Source organism: Babylonia areolata, chromosome 2 (assembly GCF_041734735.1).
Source record: "Babylonia areolata isolate BAREFJ2019XMU chromosome 2, ASM4173473v1, whole genome shotgun sequence".
Taxonomy (NCBI): Eukaryota; Metazoa; Mollusca; class Gastropoda; order Neogastropoda; family Buccinidae; genus Babylonia; species Babylonia areolata.
Window position 1 is genome coordinate 68,191,817 of NC_134877.1, and position 22,443 is coordinate 68,214,259.

General features: G+C 42.2%; 1 protein-coding gene across 5 annotated transcripts in view; it reads left to right on the top strand.

The window, feature by feature from the left end:
* The window catches only part of LOC143276581 (LIM domain-binding protein 2-like), a 61,367-nt gene extending 47,025 nt beyond the window's left edge, over window positions 1-14,342 (top strand). For 3 of the 5 annotated variants that reach the window (XM_076581198.1, XM_076581183.1, XM_076581190.1), the window contains 2 exons: window positions 1,073-1,177; window positions 8,468-14,342. In XM_076581198.1, the coding sequence (XP_076437313.1) occupies window positions 1,073-1,177; window positions 8,468-8,743 (381 nt within the window). In that variant the 3' untranslated portion in view covers window positions 8,744-14,342. The remainder of the gene's footprint in view (window positions 1-1,072; window positions 1,178-8,467) is intronic. The other 2 variants (XM_076581205.1, XM_076581213.1) reach the window with 1 other exon arrangement.
* Window positions 14,343-22,443: the final 8,101 nt, after the last annotated feature.

Consider the following 22,443-nt stretch of genomic DNA (forward strand, 5'->3'; position numbering starts at 1 on the left):
TGTTCATTCATCCCATGCCCAGCTTGTTCATCCCATTCCTAGCTTGTTCTTTTGTAGTATGTTTATCCCATTCCAAGTTTGTTCTTTTATCTCATTCTTAGTTTGTTCATTCCATTCCCAAGGCCTGACTAAGCGCGTTGGGTTACGCTGCTGGTCAGGCATCTGCTTGGCAGATGTGGTGTAGCGTATATGGTTTTGTCCGAACGCAGTGACGCCTCCTTGAGCTACTGAAACTGAAACTCATTCCATTTTGAGGTGCACGTCTCCGGTGTGTTCATCCCATTCCCAGCTTGTTTATTCATCCCATTCCCAGCTTGTTTATTCATCCCATTCCCAGCTTGTTTATTCATCCCATTCCAAGCTTGTTTATTCATCCCATTCCCAGCTTGTTCATCCCACCCCATGCTTTTTCATATCTGGCTTGTTCATCTCATTCTCAGCATGTTCATTTCTAGCACGTTCACCCCATTCCTAGCATGTTCGTCTTCTTTGGAGCATGAAAAGTCAACCAATTTCAGGTTCATCTCATTCCTAGCATGTTTTTTCTTATTTGGAGCATGAAATGTCATCCAATTTCAGGACCACAAGGTGTTATTGATTTTTTTTTTTTTTTTTTTTTTTTTTTTTTTTTTTAAATGACTACAAGGGGAATCAGCCTGATAATTAACACACTTTGTGGTCTTGAAGTGAAAGGTTTTTCATCAATCATCCTCATTTAAAAGTTTCTGCGTTTGATTTTGAGAGTTGCTGCTTGCAGTATTTTTCAGCTTGAATGTCATGGAGTGGCAGGAAATGATGTGGGGAGGCTTTGCATGTCATCCAATGGAAAGTAGATTAAAGTAAAAACATTTCAGGCACAGGTCAAGGCTTGGGCAATGTGGCATTGTTCATCGAAGGACCTGCATGTTTTTGTATTGAAACTTAACACACGTTGTCAGTGCAGCGGCTGTGTGGTCTTTTGGGGCGGTGTGTGTCTTGTACTCTTTGTCTTCTGGCTGTGGAGAATGAATATCCGTGCATGCTGTAAGGCTGGCTGTATTTTTTTTCTGGGATGTGCATGTTTGTCTTGTAGGCTGAGAAGACGACCAAGAGCAAGAAGAAGAAGAAGAAGACGGAGGAGTTGACTGAAAACAGTGAAGCGCTTCATTGTAATGGACTAGACCCCGTCCTTCCAGTAGTGAGGACATGTTTTGACTCGTGTGACTCCTCTGAGGGCTCATCACTCACACAGACTTGAAGTGCTCAATAGTTTTTTGGGGGTTGTTTTTTTTTTTCTTTTTTCTTTTGTTTTTTTTTTTCTCGTCTACACATAGTAAAACCACTCTCTCTGCAAGCCTCTTACAAGCGGTTGATTGAGCATTTTGCTAACTCTTCTGTATTAACTCCAACTGTAACACCCATGTTCTAACATCTAACAAAGAAACATTTCTTGTCTTGATGAAAGAGAGAAAATAAAGCTGCAGGTGGACATTTTAGGAATCAGAGAGTTGTCACTACCATTGACACTGTTCCACAGGCTCTTAAGTAGGATGCAGGTGATGTCATGATTGTTGACACTGTCCCACTTAGGATGGAAGTGACGTTACTAACATTAATATTATTTCATGAGCTGGTTGTTAATAGCATCCATTTTGAACAAGCTTTGAAACCACTGTGTATTCTCTTTGGTCGGTGTGTTGTTCTTTAGGGTTGGGTGTTAAAGAGAGAGGCCACTGCAAAACTTGCATTCAATTTAGTGCAGATAATATAGGAAGCTACTGCTGTCATTAGTTATGTGAAATGACTTGAGGATTTTTTTTTTTTTTTTCCAAATATGCCAGATTTCGAAATGAGAAAAAAAGAATATGAGAGGAAGTGCATCCCAGAGGAAGGAAAAATAGAAGTGCATGCACACACACACACACACACACACACACACACACACACACACACACACACACACTTGTGCATGCATACATGCACTGTCGCAGCTGACTTGCAGAAGTGCACTCAGGCACAACGTACATGCATTCATGCATGATGACAGTACATGCTTTCTCAGCTGACATGTAGAAGCGCACACACACACACAGACATGGCATACTTGCATGATCACAGCACTACACGCCTTCTCAGCTGATGTGCAGACTGGTTTGGAGATGAAGCGCTGGCTTGCTGAATGAATAAGTGTGTGGTTCTCCTGAGGGCTTGCTGGAGATAGTGCAGAATAAAGCTGGTCAGTTTTATAAAATTACAGAATGAAGGTCATCAGTTCTGCAAAGTGTGGATGAAACAATTGATTAAGTTCTTGGTGATGCTCAGCACATTACCTTGCAAAACTGAGTATTAATCACTGTCACAGACTGGACAAAATATCTTGACTTAAATGCTCTGTACCCAGTGACACAGGAAAGTGAACTGAAAATGAGGGCAGTCATTTATTGTTGCTCCTGAAAGGGTATGCAGCTTTGGGTAACAACGTTGATTGTTTTCCTGTCAGCTTACATACATGATTGGCACAGAGAAATAAACCCAGAAAATTGTGGTTTCATATAAGATGTGCCCAAACGTTTGGCAAGTTTAATGTTCATGTGTTCTGTTCAGCAAGTTAAACAACAAAAGAGACATTGCCCAGCGTTGTGTAACTGCCACTTTGTGTTCATACATTATTTCTCATTTTCATTTGTTTGCTCCCTTTGTTGTATTTGCACGTCAAATGAAACGCATGTGAATAACAGGCACTATCTGAGAGTCCTGTGTTTGAGTCCCCATCACGCTGCCTCGTGTGTTAGGGTCAGAAATTGATTTGATCTCCCAGGTCAACAATTGTGCAGACATGCTACTACCTTAAACCCCATCTTGTGCATTTGGATGCAGAAGAAATTTGCATGTTAGAGATCCTGTCATCTCAGCATGCACATTCTTGAAAACAGCCTATGGCTGCAAACATGGTGGGATTAAACCATTCATGCATGTAAAAACCTGCAGATTATCTGAGTAACTGTGGGAACTGCAGCCCACAAAAAACCAAACCATTCATGCTTGTAAAAACCTGCCAGATTATCTGTGTAAATGTGGGAACTGCAGCCCACAAAAAAAGAAAAAGAAGACAAGAATATGGGCAGGCTAGTGGCTTCCTTTTGGAGTTCCTGGGTTTGTTATTCTGTACTTTTAACTCAGCTGTATGCAGTCTGATGGACTGATATAATTATCAGTGGACACAGTGATTATCTACTGTTTCATTGCTTCTAGCCTAATTATGGTATCTTTTTTTCTTTTCTTTTTTCTCGTTGCATAGCAACGTGGAACACTACTATTAATGACAAGGTTTTAACCTTGGTGTAGATTCCCCAGTGTGCAAAGAGTGGACACAAGTTTCACAGTATACATGATTGAATGTAAACATTACCAGTGCTGCTGCCAGATCAATGTAGATCCTGTTGAGAAGGTTTTAATTACACAGCATCACAACTTTGACTTTGGGGATGACTTTTCCATGCATGACAAGCCAGAAAACAGAGTAAGCATGATGGGACAGGAAAAGTTATTTGATAAATATGATCATCCATGAAATTTGTTGGGTTTTCTTCCTGAACACTTTTTTCCACCAGTGACAAGATTATAGGTGCATAACTGAAAGGTGTACGTTAAAGAAAAGGAAATGTGAAAGCAAACTAAAGCTACCCTTTACCCTTACAAGAATACATACATGAATGCACACACACACACACACACACACACGCACACGCACTGGCATGTGTGTGTGTGATCCTCCCTGCCTTTGCCTGTCAAATAATGCTGCAACTAAGTTCTAGAACCTTGTCTGCTCTGGGCCTGTTCTTTTGTGATTAGAACAAAGCACTTTGAACCACTTTGTTGATTACAGGTTTTCTGCAGTATTCATAGCGTGTAGTAAAAATGCACTTTCAAATGGACTGGAAAATAAATCACTTGTTAACTGATCATAAATAGCTTGCTCTAATCTCTGGTGCAGTTCTTTCAGCTCACGTTACTGTAGAGAAAGAAAAAAGATGCATGTCTAGATCAAGGCACATGACTCACTAATAAAGCCTTCTTCTGTTCATTTCCTGGGGACACTTGCCAAGGGCATACAGTTACTGCCATACAATTGTTTTGTAACTTTTTTTTTTTTTTAATTGTGGCCTGCCTCCTTTTGAATAAAATGAAATCATAATTTTAAAAAGTCATATTTTGGACTTGACTAGTGTAATTTTCAGTTTGCTGTGTTTTAACTTGGCTTTTCATTGTTGTTTTTTCTCCTGTTTGTTGTCTTATTAACTCATTCTACTCCAGGTACAAGTTAACTCTTACCATGATTAATTCCCTGTCGACCAGGTATGAGTGTTCTCGTACCAATACACTATTCTTATTTCCTTTGTTCTTGCTTGGTACAGTAGGCATTCTAAACTGAACCATTTACAGATTCTGGAAGCATGAAAAGGAAGCTTTGTTAGACCAATTAAATCAACAATTCTCCATTGATTTTCACCTTTTGTGTGAGCAACCCCACTCTTTAATGCAGTAGTCTCCTGTTGTGCTGGTCCAGAGAAATAGTAGCAGGTATGTAGTTGAGGGGTAGAATGAGTTAATGTGAACTGGTTTTTTGTTTGGATTTATTTTTCTTTTCTGCCACTATTGTGGAGCAGGCTTTTGCTGTGCTTTCGGTATTTAGTATGTACTTGGTTGGTGTTTGTAACGTGATGGTTAAAGTGATCATTTGGTAAAACTACTTCACAGCTGTGCTCAAGGTTCATTCAATGATTCACGTTTTAAGTGATGAGAATTAATAGGAAGTATTATGATCAAGGTGTGGTTTTCTTTTCTATTCTGAGACTTGTTTATTCAGTGTGTGTGTGTGTTTGTGTGTGTAATTGGATTTGATTGGATTTTCTTTTGTTTCTGGGTCCCCAAAACAGTTTTCTGGTGCAAAAATGTTTTGAAACACATCAGAGCATCCTTGTAGGACTTGTGTTAGTAACAAATGCAAAGTTTATCATTAACTGCTTTTTAAGTCATGGTCTTCAAGGTGATGTGAGGAAACACATATCCCCAAAACAGTTTCTAGTGCAAAAATGTTTTGAAACACAATCAGAGCATCCTTGTAGGACTTGTGTTAGTAACAAATGCAAAGTTTATCATTAACTGCTTTTTAAGTCATGGTCTTCAAGGTGATGTGAGGAAACACATATCCCCAAAACAGTTTCTGGTGCAAAAATGTTTTGAAACACATCAGAGCATCCTTGTAGGACTTGTGCTTTTTAAGTCATGGTCTTCAAGGTGATGTGAGGAAACACATATCCCAAAAACAGTTTTCTAGTGCAAAAATGTTTTGAAACACATCAGAGCATCCTTATAGGACTTGTGTTAGTAACAAATGCAAAGTTTATCATTAACTACTTTTTAAGTCATGGTCTTTAAGGTGATGTGAGGAAACACATATCTTTAAAAAAGCAACAACAAAAAAACCAAAAAAAACCTTCCCATGACATCAGAGACAGAGAAAGTGCTGACACTTACACATTCTGTTATCCTTTAGACTGCCATGCAAGCCATTCTCAAATTCACTTCCCTGCCCCTGCCACAAAGGCTGCACCCAAACTGTGTCTAAATATCTCCATCATGTGAAAACTTTTATGTTATTTTGGAATTATTACAGTGGTAGCTTTAGCTTTGCCAAGGTTCCCCTGACTCATGTGATAACATTGAAACACCATATGTCACCCAGGAGTGTAGTTTTATTGGCTGACTGGAGCATGTCAACAACTGATTATCCATGCGTGCAAGCAAAATGGCGATGCCTTGTCCAAGGCCAGTGTGACCAAAAGTAGACATCATGACACAGGATTTAACCATCGCTCAATGAAAATTAAAATGAATGCTTGAAGAAGACAAAGATAAACTGCAGTCTGACGATTCTTTGGAAAAGAAGGTGAGGAATATCAGCCTACTCTTCAGCCAAAGAGCTGGACTTTCCTAGCAGACGGCATTGAATGAGTTGAGGAAAGAACACCCTGTGGGTGACAGACAGGCCTGCGAGAGGCAGCAGAGATGGGGGAGGTATCCGATTACAGTGTGCAGAGCAATTCATGACACAAGGTGGAGTGGGAAGAGAGGGGGAGGGGCAATGGAGGGGTCATGGTGGTGTGCCTAGTTTCAGGTCAGTGGGTTTGACATAGGGCTGATTTCGATCCAGATATTTCTTTGTTTGGGATGGTGTGTGTGTTTGAGAATTTGTTTCTTTGTTTGGGATGGTGTGTGTGTTTGAGAATTTGTTTCTTTGTTTGGGTTGGTGTGTGTGTTTGAGAATTTGTTTCTTTGTTTGGGATGGTGTGTGTGTTTGAGAATTTGTTTCTTTGTTTGGGATGGTGTGTGTGTTTGAGAATTTGTTTCTTTGTTTGGGTTGGTGTGTGTGTTTGAGAATTTGTTTCTTTGTTTCTCTCCTTTTTTTCTTTTCTTTTTTTTTTGTATTTAAAAAATTCTTGTGGATCACATGTTCATTTAATCATAACAAAATATTTGCCCCTTCATTTTCCTTTTGGAAAATATATTTTTTACTTGTGTCAGTTGAGAAATAAATCCAGAATATTTTTCTCTGAACACCTACCTGTTTTTTGTGTGAAAATTTCCCAGCAAATAGGATTCAGTTATTTGCCAAATCCCTTGGCAGGCTAAGGGTTAAGACTTTTAACTTGTGTATATATGTGTGTGTGTGTGTGTGTGTGTAAAGGAATAACATTCATATTTATGCACATACATGCAGTCATTCACATGCACACATGCTTGGTGACATCACAGTGCTCTCACCATGGCAGGCCATTCAAATGAGATTTCATGGCAGCATATTGTGCATAGTATCATGCACTTTTATGATTTTGAATAGCGTTTAATTTCTCATTTCAGAGTGGTTGTTGCATGACTTTACAAAGTTTAAAACCTTTTTTCGTTTTTACCTTTAAGATATTGAAGGTATGATCAGGTGAAGAATGTTGCCAAAGTGACTTGTTCCTTTTTTCCCCATTCATTATCATAATCAGTATACTTCTTTTGACTATTCACTCCAGTCATGATTTACACATTTTGTATTATCTATACTGTTGTATCCTCAGACTGAAGACACAGCTCATATACTCCATCATGCTTCAGTAAACTTTGTCCTTGATCAGTGCTTCTATAAAAATCCATCTCATTCATATTCATGTTATTTAAACTAGAGTGTTTATCCCATTTCTCCAAGAGTGGTATCGGTAATATTGACGTAGTGGTGCTGCCCAGTGGAATGAATGAACAAATCTTCTTATTTATGAGGTATATATTTTAACAGTATTTCCAAGCAGTCTCTGCAACCAGTCATAGGCATTTTATTAAAGTGATGGAGACAAGGTTCAGTTGTAAAGTTTCAGACACTTATCATCCAGATTATTCACAGACACCTCAGCAGGAAGTCCATTGCTTTTGGAAAGCACACACCATTTATCCATATTATTCACGGACAGATATGCTGTAAGCTCAAGGGTTTGGAAAGTACACACCATTTATCCATACTATTCACGGACAGATATGCTGTAAGCTCAAGAGTTTGGAAAGCACACACCATTTATCCATATTATTCACAGACAGATATGCTGTAAGCTCAAGAGTTTGGAAAGCACACACCATTTATCCATATTATTCACGGACAGATATGCTGTAAGCTCAAGAGTTTGGAAAGCACACACAGAGATGCCAACAGTTACGATTTCGTCATATTTTGTTACACTCGATCGCAGTTTGTTCCAACATTTTGCCAGTACAAATTGTTCCCACGAGTTCATTTTTTATCATAGCTTGGTCGCTTGCTTTCATGTCGTAACATTACCTGGACGCCTTAGACCTATCGATCACGAGGCCAGGGCAGTCACTACTAACCTTGGTCTCACATGATGATGAAACGGCATCAAGTGGACCAATCAGCTTAACTGTTTGCCTGAACAAGAGAGAACCTGGCTAAATCAAGTTGTGTCTCAGTCAAACAGCGCCAGTGACCGGGATAAATGCACGTTTGCTGATGTGGCTCGGAGTCCGAGTGTTTCTACCAAATTCAAAATGTTCCTACCAAATTTCCTGATAGTTCCTACAAACACTTGACAGGGGTTGGCGTCTCTGCACACACTAAACATCCAGATTATTTACTCTAATTACAGACGACACATCAGCTGTGAATTCAGTGGATCTGGAAAATGCACACTGATCATCCAGATTGTTCACAGACAAATTAGATGTAAGCTTATGTGGGTTCCTCCAACCCCACCCCTGCACCCGAAACACCTCTATTATTTCCAGCTGGAATACAGCTCTGCCACCACCTCCCCACCAGCCTCCCAGTACACTTGTCTGTCAACTTGACTATCAGTCTATTCACTGTGTATCTTTCTTTTTTTTTTTTTTCCTTTTCCTTTTTTTTTTTTTCTTTTTTTTTTTCATCTTGCAGGATGTGATGGTGGTAGGGGAGCCCACGCTGATGGGCGGAGAGTTTGGGGACGAAGACGAGCGCCTCATCACCCGGCTGGAGAACACCCAGTTCGAAGGCACGGGGGTGGGGGGGCCAGACCCGGACGAGGGTGGTGGGGTGGTGGAGAAGAAGTTCTCCAACTCCCCAGCCTGGGGTGGCCAGGGGGACAAGAAGACCCCGCCCATCTCCTCCTCGGCCGCCGGACCCCCTCCTCCCCCAACTGGGAACCCGGAGACGGAGATAAAGACAGAGTGACTGTCCCACTCCCCCTTCCAGCTCCCATGATTCCCACACACACCTACCCCCTCTATATCCCCTCCGTTATCTGGGCTGAAGGGCTCAAGATAATGATTAGGGAGGGAGATCTTTCTTCATCCAAGACGCTGGAGGGGCATGTTGGACAAACAGGCAAATCGTGGTCTGCAGGAGGAAAGAACCAACACTGGAAGAGCAAGTCCACCTCCCCTTCCCCTACCTACCTACCCACCCTTTTCCTTCTGTTTTTTTTGGGGGGAGTGGGGGGTTGGGGTTTTTTTTGTTTGTTTTGTTTTTTGGTTTTTTTTCATAAATAAAATGTTTGGGGGTTTATTTAACAAGCTTTTCAAGTGGTGTTTCAAAGCTCTCACACATGCTGTGAAGAAGAAAGGTGTCCAAAGGATCACTTTTTCTCTTCTTTTTTTTTTCTTCTTTTCTTTTTAATGTACTTTAAGGATGGTACATTTTAAATAGTGTGAAGAAGAAAGTGCCCTGATCTGAATGACCTTTTTTTATGTCAAGAACTTTTTTTTTTCTCTTTTTTTTTGACGTGTTTGAAGGATAATACAAATTCCACAAAGACACGTTGACCAGATTTGTATGAAGGACATTCTTATTTTTTTCTTTTTTTTTTTCTTTTTTTCTATATTTATACATCCAAAAAAGATGTGTCATTTGGGAAAAAGAAGAAGAAAAAGGAATTGATACGTAATCTGAAGGATGAGTTTTCAGACTGGTTTCCTTTTTCTTAGTTTTAGAAATTTATATGAAGCTGGTTGAGGGTCATGTAGTAAAGGACAGGGTAGGTTGGGTTTGGTTTTGTGTGTGTGTGTGTGTTGTTGTTTTTTTTAACACATCGAGTTGACAAGAACAAAAAAACAAAAAAAAGACTTCTGTTGTATTTTCTTCTCTGGTGGTTTTTTTTTTGTTGTTTTGTTTTTTTTTCCCCTTAAATCCATGATGGAACCTTGCAAAGTATTTGAATCAGGTCTTTGATGGTTTCACAAGCTCTTTGTAGGTTTGACAGAACTTTAGAAATATTGATAAAATTTGCCAGCAGAATTTTAGAATTTAGAATTGCTTTGGCTAAACTCATTTGAATTGATGGGCTTCTGTTGCAAACAAACATAAACAAACACAAACAACAACAAAAACAAAACAGAAATAACTAAAATAAAAGCGTTGGCAACTGTACTGAAATTCAGAAGCCTTGATTATCTGGCAAAGTTTAATACATACAATTGCAACTTTCTTCTTCAATTTTTTGTGGTTATGGGAGAGTCTTCATGTATATGCATATAGCTATATATGTATGCATATGTATGAGATTGCGTATATAGATTTGCAGTTTATTTTCATGCTGATGAAAGGTGTGGGAATGCAAGGTTGGAAAACCAGGAGAGAAAAACTTCCATATTGTTAATTTTGTGTGTGTGTATGTGTATGTGCGTTGTCATTGTCACTTCACCTCTTTGCACTTTACTGTTTTTTTCAGTGGATGTGAAAGGTAACTGTAGATCAAGGAATCTCAGTACGAAGGACACATTTCATTGTTGTGTGTGTGCGAGAGAGAAATTTGTGTGTTTGTGTTGACATCTCCAAGGCAGCTGGTGATGTGTACCATAGATGTTTGGAGATGGCATGGAAGAGAGCGGTGCGGAACATCTCTGCTGTTGCACTTTGCCTGACTTCTTTTTGTACTGTGTGCCTGTGAACTCTGTTGTTGAGGTGGTGATGTTGGTGTTGGAAACCAGTGTTCAGAACTGGGCGAGGGAAAGGCCTAGTGGTTTTATATTACATGCTGTCTGTCACAGCGAGAACGACTTGTCACTTATGTTGGTGTTGTTGTTGTTGATTCTTTCAATATATTTTCCCTTCTTTATTTATAACTCTTGTGTCACTGTCCAGATTTGAAACCAAATGGCTGGGACAGTTGAGGAGATACACAGCATCCTGTGTATTGTGGCGTGTCTTGGGTTCATGTTGTACAGGATTTGTCTGCTGCTCAGTTGGGGTTAGATTTGAGACTTAAAGTTAATGATTATGCAGTGTAACAAAAATTCAAAATCAAATTCATGAGTGGTGTGGGTTGAATATGTAATACTGGTCAGTTGAGCAATTTTTTTTCTCATAATGAGGAATAAGCTCATAATGAGGAATAAGAAACAGCCTTGATTCAAGATCTCCACATTTTAAAGAAAGTGGGAGGCATGATGCCACCTATGTCAGAAAAACAAAAATGCTGCCTTGTTTAAAGACAGAAAGGTGATCAAGTCTTATTTTTATATTGCCAGGTTTCTGGAACCTAGAGAGAGACGGTTTGAAAGGGAAAAAATTGCATTGTTGATATCTGATTGCTTTAAAGAAGACTAAGATATTTCATCAAGATGAGGTGGCTGGCTTTGTCGTGTTTTGATTCATACCCAATATATATATATTTTTTTTTTGTACAAACAAGATTGTTTAATGTGAATTATATTTTTTAATGTGGTTCAATATTGAAACATAATTATGTCAAGAGTTTGCTTTGGTTAAACCCATGTATGTACGTGCGGAAGATGTGTTATTATTTATATACACTTATTTTATTTATGGATTCTATTTCATTACACGTGTGAAGCTAACTGTGAATGCTGTGTTGTATTGGTTCAGTCTGAGGTGTATTCAGAATGGTTTTATGTCAAAGGTCCAATTTGATCAGTGTAGTACTCATGAAGGTACAGAGAATTATTGAAGACCACACTGTTCCACTTTTTTGGGTGGCGAGGTGGGAGGCGGCGGGAGGGTGGATCATGGATTGGAGTAATCAGTGTCTCTCTAGACACTCAAGATTATATTTTATGGCAAAAACTTTTGTTCCCCCCACCCCACTTTTTACCTGGCGCAAAAGGTAATATGGCAGATTCATTCATCAGAGAATCCTTGTATTTTGATGACAGGAAAGTTCAGGGTTTCACACAGTCTGAAGGTGTCCCTTGCAGTAGTCGCACTGAGTGATAAAACTTGATTGGCACATGCCAGATATAGCTCTCTTTGTTTGAATCGCATGACTTTTTTTGACAGTCCTTGGTAGAGTCAGGGAAATGTCTTCCTCCATTCCCCACCCCACCACCCACCCCCGCTTTCTTCTTCTTTTTTTTTTTCTTTTTCTTTTTTTAAGGGGGGGGTGGGGTTGAAGGGTGGGTGTGGGGGGGGGGCAGTCAATCTGTTGAAGATGCAGTGATGAAAAATGTTTTAAGCTTGGTGCATGTAATGGTCAAGATAATTGTTTGGATGTATGCCTTCTCTCTCTCTCTCTCTCTCTCTCTCTCTCAGTTTTTTTTTTGGGGGGGGTGGGGGGGGGGGTTAAGTGATGTTTGTTGCCTTTCAAAACCTGCTCAAGAACTTGTTACTTGGTGTACTTGACAAACCTTGGGAGGAGGCATAACTAGGACGATATGTTCATCACAGTACATACTTAGGGAAAGAAAAGAAGTAAAATGTATCATTAATTTTTATCAAGGTCTGGCACACGAAAGGTCTCAAACAGCCTATATGCCATATATGATCTGACATGGTAGAGAACAAATGAAATCACTGTCAAAAAGCTGCCTTTTTTAAGATTAATTTGTTTTCTTGTTTCCAGTTAAGGTTTTCCATTTAACATTCAGAAAAACATGTGTTTTGAGTCATGCTGTGTGAAGACAAATAGAATTTCTGACAGAGTCGTATATTGGATGATCTTGAAGAAGACAAAAAAGAACTAGTTCAGTGGCAGAATCAAAGAAGACAAAGCAGATGGGGGAAAAACAGTGGTAGAGTCATGCTTTAGGTGATCTTGAAGAAGAAAAATAGAACCTGTTGCACAGACATGCTTTGGGTGGTCTTGAAGAAGACAGATAAAACTTGCTGCAGAGGTATTCTTTGGGTGATCTTGAAGAAGACAAACAAGCCATTGGGAGAGTCATACTTAGGATGATCTTGAAGACAAATAGAAAAGAAAAATAGTAGTAGTCATGTTTTGGTTAATTTTCAAGATGACAAATTAAACTTGTGGCAGAGTCATGCTTTGTGTGAATTAGAAGAAAACAAATATAATTTATGGCAGAGTCATGTTTTGTGTGTGATCTTGAAAAAGACAAATAGAACTTGTTGCAGAGTCATGATTTGTGTTATTTTTGTAAGACCAATATAATTCATGGCAGTCGTGCTTTGTGTGACCTTGAATAAGACAAATAGAACTTGTGGCAAAGTCATGCTCTGGGTGATCTATCAGATGACAAATAGAATTTGTGGCGGAGTCATGCTCTGGGTGATCTATCAGATGACAAATAGAACTTGTGGCAGAGTCATGCTTTGTGTGATCTTGAATAAGACAAATAGAATTTATGGCTATCATGCTTTTTGCGATCTTGAAGATGGCAAATAGAACTTGTAGCAGAGTCATGTTTTGGGTGATCTTAAGGAAGATAAATAGAACTTACGGTGGCACATTGCTGCTGGTGTACAAATTCACACATAAGTGTTCATGTTTATGGTTGGTGGCTGTTCAGTAACATCTCAGAAAGGTTCTCGGCCATGTTGTTATTGATGTATTCTGTAATACATACATATATATATTAATTTAATGATAATGATTTTATTTATTTCAACATTTTTGTTTTATTGTTGTTTTCATTTAAAGTTGTTTTTGTTGTTGTTTTTTATTTGTTTGTTAGTTTGTTTTTAAATTGGACAAGAATTTCACCTTTAAAAATCTCTTTAAGTTGTTTGTATTAAAAAAAAAAAATCAAAATATACAATGGTATACATGATGCTGTTTAGAACATTGTTATAAAGCAGACATAAATGGAATCTCATCACTTAAGGAATATAAAGAGGGTGGCAGATTTCAGCTGAAGAACCGGAGAGGACAGCTCTCTTTTCCTCAAAGGGATGTAATTTGAACTCTGTGTATGTGTGCATGTGGTCAAAACACATACATGCTACACTGCATCTGCCAAGCACCAGAGACAGTCCTTGAGGACTAGAGTTCAGGGATGGGTGGGGAGTGAAGAAATGATGTTAAAAAAAAGAAGGCACACATAATGAACACAGTTTGCTGAAGGGAGGAGAGAAGGGAGACCATGAAGATGAAAAAACAGACTTCTTTTTTTTTCTTTTTTCATGATATACTTCTGAATTTTTGCTTACTATCAAAATACAAAAAGAAATCGGTATAAAATTTTTAGACTTTTCTAGATGTTATGAACTGTGACTTGCCACCTCCAGTGGGAGTGGAGGGTATGTACAAGCACTTTGAGAAACCATGGCTGATCACATGTTTTGGTCTTCATTGAGATTTTGTCAGACCTCTTCCTTTCCCTTCCTTTCCCTTCCCTTCCCTACCCTAACCACCATCCCCTCTTCCTGTTTAAGATAGTGGAACTTTGGTTTTTGAGGAGTGCAAGAGAATGTGGCGCCTCTCCATTCCGTTGAGGGCTTGTGGCAACATGTGGCTCAGGGCAGCAGAAGACAGAAGAAAAAAACAAAACACAAATAATCAACTGGTAGATTGTGTTAAGTTACAGATATCACATATTTTTCACATCATTTTGTAAATAAACGTCATTGTTCACAACTGTCACAGTGTACCGGATGATTTGTGCCAAGAATGAAAACATAAGTGAATGCCATTCTGTCTCTGTCTGTCTGTCTGTCTTTCTCATCTGTTATATTCACACTGTTTTGTAAAGTGCACCACAACCCATTTGATTGAAAAAGCAGCCAGATCTCATTGTCAATAGTTAATCATTTATTACAACAGCCAGATCTCATTGTCAATAGTTAATCATTTATTACAAATCTGTAAATTGTTTATAACAACTCTGTGCAATCGATCAAAGAATTGGCAGATATTTGATAGATCCCATTATGGTAAACATGTCCATAAAGTAATAGACACAGCGATACATTTGCATCCTGGATAAGGACTGCAACCCAACAAGGCACAGTGACCAGTTCACAGACTGACAACTTGAAGGACCTGGGTTCGAACACTGGAGCATAAATGTGTGATTAGGCTGATGAATTTTGTAATGGTGTTACTCATAACTTCAAGATGAAGGAGGAAAAAAACAACGACAGAGCATACTTTGAATATGTAGTCAGTGCAATTATAGTTCACAATGAACTTAAAATCGACGTGTATTGTTAAGTGCTTGGCACATCAGACATCCTTCTGAAAGCCTCAAATCCTAGATCACCTGAGACATTAAGGATGGAGAGTTTTTACCTAATCTCACAGGATGCAGATCTTTTTTTCTTCCGGTCTCCCACATGAACATTTGAACAGACTCGCACTCCAGTCAAATCTCTGCTTCATCAAACATATTGACAGTGTGATGACTAAAGCAAACAGGACACTCAGCTTCCTGCAATTAAAACTGAGCTTCCTGCAATTAAAACTGAGGAAAGCGACAACTAAAATCGAGACAACCGCAAGACCCTGAATGCGACCTATCTTCGATTACGCGAGCACTGCATGGGGTCCCACTGCAAAGAAAGAATTGGAAAAGATAAGCAGCCCCACAGAGAGCAGCACGGTTTATACTCAATACGTATCAGAGACAACCATTGCCACCGAACAACTACAAGCACTGCAGAGGGAAACCCTGGAATGCCGAAGGAGTAGGGCCAGATCGTCCATGTTTTTCAAGATCAGCAGGGTACCTGCAAAAGTATGGCCACGGCTGGTGTGCCCACACCTCCACCAACAAGAGCAACGTGCTGGAAGAGCCCACATGCAAACCTTTGCCTGGATTCCCTGTAGAGCGGACATCAGGCTGAACACCCTCTCAGGACTGGAACGTCCTGCCCCTGAGGAGACTGTGGATGCCCCAAACCTCGACACAATCGTTCAGAAGAGTCAGCCTGCTTACCCACTGCCCTCAGACAAATCCACCTATCCTAATACCCCCACCCTCTCTCTCTCTCTCTCTCTCTCTCTCTCGCACACACACACACACACACACACACACACACACACGGGATAGTAGTGATGATGTGAGGCATAGGTAGGGTGGGGAAGAAGATGGACTTCCGTCTAAAATCACATTTTATAGGTTGACATTTCAACAAGAGAACGAACGAGCACACGCACAGACACGCTTGTGATGCTGCCAGTTCTGGAAAACAAACAAGCATGGGAAGGGAAAAAAATGGTAAAGAACGGCAATTTTAGTCACGGTGTTAAACAGAGTCAGCGCCCCTTTCTGAGCGGAGACTTGCACAAGGTATGACCTCTCTTCAGCAGCCCAACGGACTACCGTGAGCAGCCCCTGTGATCTGCCACGAAAGACTTTGACGGGAAGTAAAGTCAATGACCATAGCATGAAAGTACGTGAGTGTGTGTGGTGGGTGGAGGGGGGTGCCGGGGGGAGGAGCGAAGACCCAATTTTCACGTATATTAATGTGTCTAAGGGGGAACTTCAAAAATATACTGCATAAAACTTCCAAACTGCCTCAACCGAAAAGAAGGGCTGTGCACGTTTGTTTTGCATCATTGCAGTCATGTTATGGAGATTCGTAGGTAACACTGGATTAGAACCGCATCAATAGGTATCAGTAAATATTAATCAGCCCGCACGTGTCGGACACCCCAGTCGATCCTTCAGAGAGCAAGATTGCTGAAACTCACTACAGTGACTATTGAAACTATCGATATGTATGCGGATACACTGATCTAAAATTCTGTTTTCAGATCAGTGATGCGGATACCTTGCTGCACTGCCGTCTTGGTTGAGAGACAGAGACAGAGACAGAGACTGGCCCATGCAATGTGACCCGGTGGATCTGTCGGGGTCAACGGTTGTCTTTCTGATGAGATGCACTTTGACACAAAAAGTTTATATCATGATTGTAATTCATAGTGCCGTTTTATTCTGTTACAGTATAGGCTGTTGTGTATTGGACGGACGCGGCGCACAGTGTAACCCCCCATCCCATCCCCCACAAAAAACTATAAAATAAAATAAAAAAACATCCAAGAACTGAGTGTATATGCACGTAGATCATACTAAACAAAGCATGTAGGTATACATTGGTATTCTTAGCCACTTTGACAATTTTGTTTTAAAGAAGAAGAAAAAAAACAGCTGTAGTAACAGCAACAATGGTTGTTTTTCAGTTAAAAAGATGACTCATTGAGTGGAGAAGCCAACTCCCCACACTGAGATGAAAGAATCAGTGGTGTGTGGTTACAATGCAAATCTAATTCTATGTCCGTATCTAAGTATCTATACTATGTTCAGCAATATTTTCCCTGCAAGGCGATACAGCGCATATGATGTGACTCGATAAATGAGAGAATTGCAATAGTGATAAGAAACTCTAGGGAGAGCTGGACAGTACAAGGTCTTTAGAGAAGAAGCCTCCCTCAGTCAAGTGTTTCGGCCCTTAACTCCTTACACTCAAAGGGGGCCGGGCCGCACCCAGGTCATGACTTCTGGATGCCCTTGTATTGCCGCCTTTTTTTCTTCTGATCCTCAGCAGGTTCGAACCCGCGCCTCCAGGGTGGTCGCCACTTCAAGACTGAGTCATCTTTTCTGGCAGACGTTTTAACCACTGAGCCTAGTTTGAGTACGGAAATTTAATCCTTATATGAAGTTTACTTTCATTCCTCCTCGACCAGATCCAGCTCGAACTCTTTTCTGCTGCTTCTGCCATATCTTTGAGAGCCCGTGTCCTCTCTCTGCCAGAAATCGACATCTGTTTCATGAGGCTGTATGCAGACGAGCTCACAAATCTCTTGCACTAATCTCTATGGCGAGGACTTTGGCTTGGAAGCCATTCTCTCAGGTTGCAGGCTAGACTAGCATACTTCTCGGTCTTGTAGATGTGGGCTTCTTCCATTCTGCTTTCGTATGGCACAGTGAGTTCAATCCGAATCGCTTGTTTCGTTGTCTTGGAGTGGAGTACTATGTCAGGTCTCATGCTGCTCTTGCTGATGACTTCCTGCTGTTTCTTCCGCTCTGGTAGCTTTGAATGTTACAGCTGTTCCTGGCCAGACTTTATTGCCTTCTGTAGAGAAGAACTCTACTAGAACTTCTGATGGTGTGTGTGCTCCTTGGACAGTGCTCACCAAGTGTGCAATTTCTTTTAGCACTTGTTTGTGCCTCCATGTGTACCGTCCTTGGCTCAATGCCGCTTTGCATGAGCTGAGGACATGTTCCACTGTTTGTTTGCCATGGCAGAGTGGGCACGCAGGGTCCTCTGCTTTCCCCCATTTCACCAAGTTTGTATTCGAGGGAACTGAGGAGGTCGTACACAGATCATAGGATGAAGCTGATCCTCAGAGAGGCTATGTTCCACGTGTCGCTCCAGCTGAGGCTCCTTTGGAGTACATTTTCCCATGTTGTCCACTGCCACTGCTGGCCTTGCTGGACTACCTTCTGGACTCTTTTATCATCCTCTTCCTTCTTGATCTCCTGTATGATCATGTCTCTTTTTGCTTTCCCCCTTGCCTTGGACCACCATTCCATTTTTGTCGATCCCAGGCCCTGTCTTTTGGTTTGGGTGTGTCCTATTATTTCCTTCGTCTAAGGCTTTCTTTCGCTGCACTGACTGCCTCCCTGACTTTCCATGTTCTGTCAGTCTTCAGCTTAGGTTTGTTGGATCTCACAATACTGTCTCATGAGTCTTCGAGCATGCTGAGAAGTCTTGCCTTTTTGTATTCTTTGACATAGCCTCAGCTTTGCTTGGCGACAGTAGAGTGCCACGTCAGTGAGACCAGGTGGGACACCAAGCCATTTGCGTGTGTACGTATTGATCTTTGCCGCAATTGACTTGACTGCGCTACAGCTGATATCATATATCAGGAGAGGCCACAGGAGCTTTGGTATCAGCATGGACTGTAGGCACCACACTTTGTATTTGCCAGGAAGGCCACACTGTTCTATGATGTCCAGGCCTTCTGATGAGATGCACTTTGACACAAAAAAGTTGTCATGATTGTAATTCATAGTGCCGTTTTATTCTGTTACAATATAGGCTATTGTGTATTGGACGGACGCGGCGTACAGAGTAACCCCCTTACCCACCCCTCACAAAAAAACCAAAAAAAAGCTATAAAAACAACTGACAACTGAGTATATGTGCACGTAGATCATACTAAACAAAACATGTAGGTATACATTGGTATTCTTAGCCACTTTGACAAGTTAAAGAAAAGAAAAGAAAAGAAAGCCACGGCTGCAGTAACAGCAACAATGCTTGTTTTCCTGTTTCCCTCTGGCAGATTTCTAATTTCTTTAGAAAAAAGGCAGGCCACTCAAATCCGTGACTGATACTAAGGTTCACAAAGACACACACACACACACACACAGAGAGAGAGAGAGAGAGAGAGGAAAAACATGTATGTATGTATGTATGATAGACAACAAACAGAAACGAAGCAAGACAACAAAACACTGGTTTGTTTGATGCCCCACCGGTTTCAGTTCGACCACTGGTCCAGTTTACCAAGGGCGTTTTCTGGTATGTCAAAATGCAACACACACACCAACACTGATTTAATAAGTGCAAAAAGAAAAAAATAAATTACAAAAAAACAAATACGTGAACAAAGCTCATACAAAAAAAAAAAAAAAAAAAAAAAAAAAATGCACGCAGGCCATGCAACATGAATAGTACAGTGTGAAGTGTTGCATGGGGAAGAGGACGAGAGACCGGGCTGGTGAGTAAAGTAGTCAGAGACCAGGCAAGAGAGGGGTTAAGAAAAATGGTGCAGGCAGATAATAGCAGGAGAGAGAAAAAGAGAGAGAGAGAGGGAGGGGGTTAGGGAGGGAGAAGACACTGAGAGAGAGGAGAGTAAGGGAGAGACAGAAAGAGAGAGAGAGAGAAGGGGGAGAGGGAGGGAGAGAGAAAGAAGGAGAGAGGGGGAGAGACAGACGGAGAGATAGAGAGATGGCAGACACTGAGAGAGAGAGAGAGGGGGGGGAGAGACAAAGAGAGAGAGAGGGGGGAGACAAAGAGAGAGGGGGGAGACAAAGAGAGAGGCGGGGGAGAGACAAAGAGAGAGAGAGGGGGGAGACAAAGAGAGAGGGGAGAGACAAGAGAGAGAGAGGGGGGGAGACAAAGAGAGAGAGGGGGGGAGACAAAGAGAGAGAGGGGGGGGAGACAAAGAGAGAGAGAGGGGGGCGGGGGGGGGGGGGGAGAGAGACCGGGACAGGCGGCAGAATCTTTCCTACCATGCTGAGGAAACGCAACTGCACGAACCCCCTTTGATGGCGATTTGCCCCGAATGTTCAGCCCGTAAGGTGCCGCTGTTTTCAGCCTGTCCATCCACTTTTTTCTCTGGTTTGTCTGACTGTGTGTGACTGAAGTTCCCTCAATATGTTCTATGATGATGCATTTCATGTTAGTGAATGTGTGGTTGGCCGGATTGGTTGAAGTCGGGCGTGTGACTCAGGGTGCCTGTGTTTTGTTTGATGTGATTGCGGTGCATGTAGAATCTAGTCTTGAGAGTGTTCTTTGTTTCTCAGTCCTATATATTGTGCTTACTTGCATTTGTCACAGAACGGTAGGTAAATGATGTCAGTTGCTGCTGTCGCACGGCACGTTACGTGTTGTTTGATTTTGAAAGTTTTGTGTGTAGTGTCACTAGTGAATGTGTGTTTCCTGCATGTGATAGTTTGCAAATGACGCACCTTTTGTGGCACTTAAAGCACCCTGGGGCTTCTTGGTCAGAAGCCAGCAGTGTGGTAGGCCGGCATCAGCAGGGAGCGGAGGTTCCTACAGTTGCGCTCCCCGCCATGACAGGAACAGGAGATGCCTGGCGCATACTATAGCGCTAGTGTGGAGAACTGAATCCTGCAGTTCAGCCCGCCGCTGACACAGTTGTCCTTCAAAGTGAACACGTTGTTTTTCAACTGGACGTGGCGGTCAGCCAACTCGAGGACTAGTGCTGCCGTTCAGGGAGGGACTGAGGGGGAGTGGAGGCGTCTGTCAGTATCAGTAACAGTATCAGTAGCTCAAGGAGGCGTCACTACGTTCGATCAAATCCATATACGCTACACTACATCTGCCAAACAGATGCCTGACCAGCAGCGTAACCCAACGCGCTTAGTCAGGCCCTGAGGGGGAAAAAAAAGGAGGCGTCTGTCAGAGGCATGGAGATTGAGGTAGTGCTGCATGGCTGACACTGAGGAACTCCTGGTGGGGAATGTTGGAGTAAAGCGCCACTACGGCTATGGTCACCTGACGGGTTTGAGGGGGGAACGGGCCAATATGATACAGTAGGCCTCCTTCGGTCATGGCTGACTGTGGATAGAGTATATCCGACCTAATGTCTAACTGGGCTGTCTGCTTGGACCAAGCAGCGTCGCCTGTGACTGTAGAGACCGATGCGAGAGAGACAGTCTCTGTCGCAGCGATCACATGTGTAAGCTGATGCTGGTCTGTCGGCTGCCGTCCCTTTTCTGCGAGCTCGCTTTTCTGCTGCAGCAGCTGACAGTTTGTCCTCACCAATCCACTGATTCTTGAGAGTGCTTCTCCATCTGTTGCGGTCATCTGCAAGGTCCTCCCAGGACTCAGTGCTGATCTCAAGTGCCTTCATGTCACTTTTGCAAACGTCTTCGTATCTCAGCTGTGGGCGGCCGATGCTTCTCTGCCCCGTGGCGAGCTCTCCATAAAGGATGTCTTTTGGGATGCGACCATCTTCCATGCGGCGAACGTGGCCCAGCCAGCGCAGCCGACGCTGTCTCAGAATGGTATACATGGTCGGGAGGCCAGCGCGAGTCAGGACTTCAGTGTTTGCCACCTTGTCTTGCCAGGAGATGCCGAGTGTGCGCCGTAGGCTTCTCAGGTGGAAGGTATTGAGCCTTTTCTCCTGACGAGCATGTGTGGTCCACGCCTAACTGCCATACAGCACGGTGCTGAGGACGTAGGCGTTGTATACAGCCATTTTTGTCTTCGCGGTCAGCTTGGGATTTGTCCACACTCCTTGTGTGAGACGGGCTAGCATTGTGGCTGCCTTCCCGATCCTCTTGTCGATCTCGGTGTCGAGGGAGAGGTTGTCGGTGATGGTGGACCCAAGGTAAGTGAATTGATGGATGGCTTCAAGCTTCTAGTCATCAATGGTGATGGCTGGTGGAGATGGCGTGTCTTGGCCTAGGACATTTGTCTTCTTGAGACTGATGGTCTGGCCGAAATCTTTGCAGGCCTGGGAGAAGCGGTCCATTAGTGACTGAAGTCCCGCTGGGTGTGGGTCACAACTGAGGCATCGTCAGCAAAGAGCATGTCTCTGATGAGGGCTTCGCGGACTTTTGTCCTTGCTCTGAGGCGGACGGGATTGAAGAGCCTGCCATCTGATCTGGTCCGCAGGTAGATCCCTTCTTGCACTGTGCTGAACGCATGTCTCAGGAGAAGAGCAAAGAAGATTAGAAATAGGGTGGGGGCGAGGACACAGCCTTGTTTGACACTGCTGCGTACGTCGAAGGGCTTGGAGAGGTTACCATTAAACTGCACCGTCCCTTTCATGTTGGAGTGGAAGGATTCAATCAAGCTGTGCAGTTTGGGGGGGGGGGGGGGGGGGGCAGCTGATCTTTTGAAGAGCCCTGAAAAGGCCTTGGTGAGGTCAATGAATGCGACATACAGGGGCATCCTCTGCTCTCTGCACTTCTCCTGGATTTGGCGGAGGGAGAAGATCATGTCTACCGTGGATCTCTCTGCTCGGAAACCGC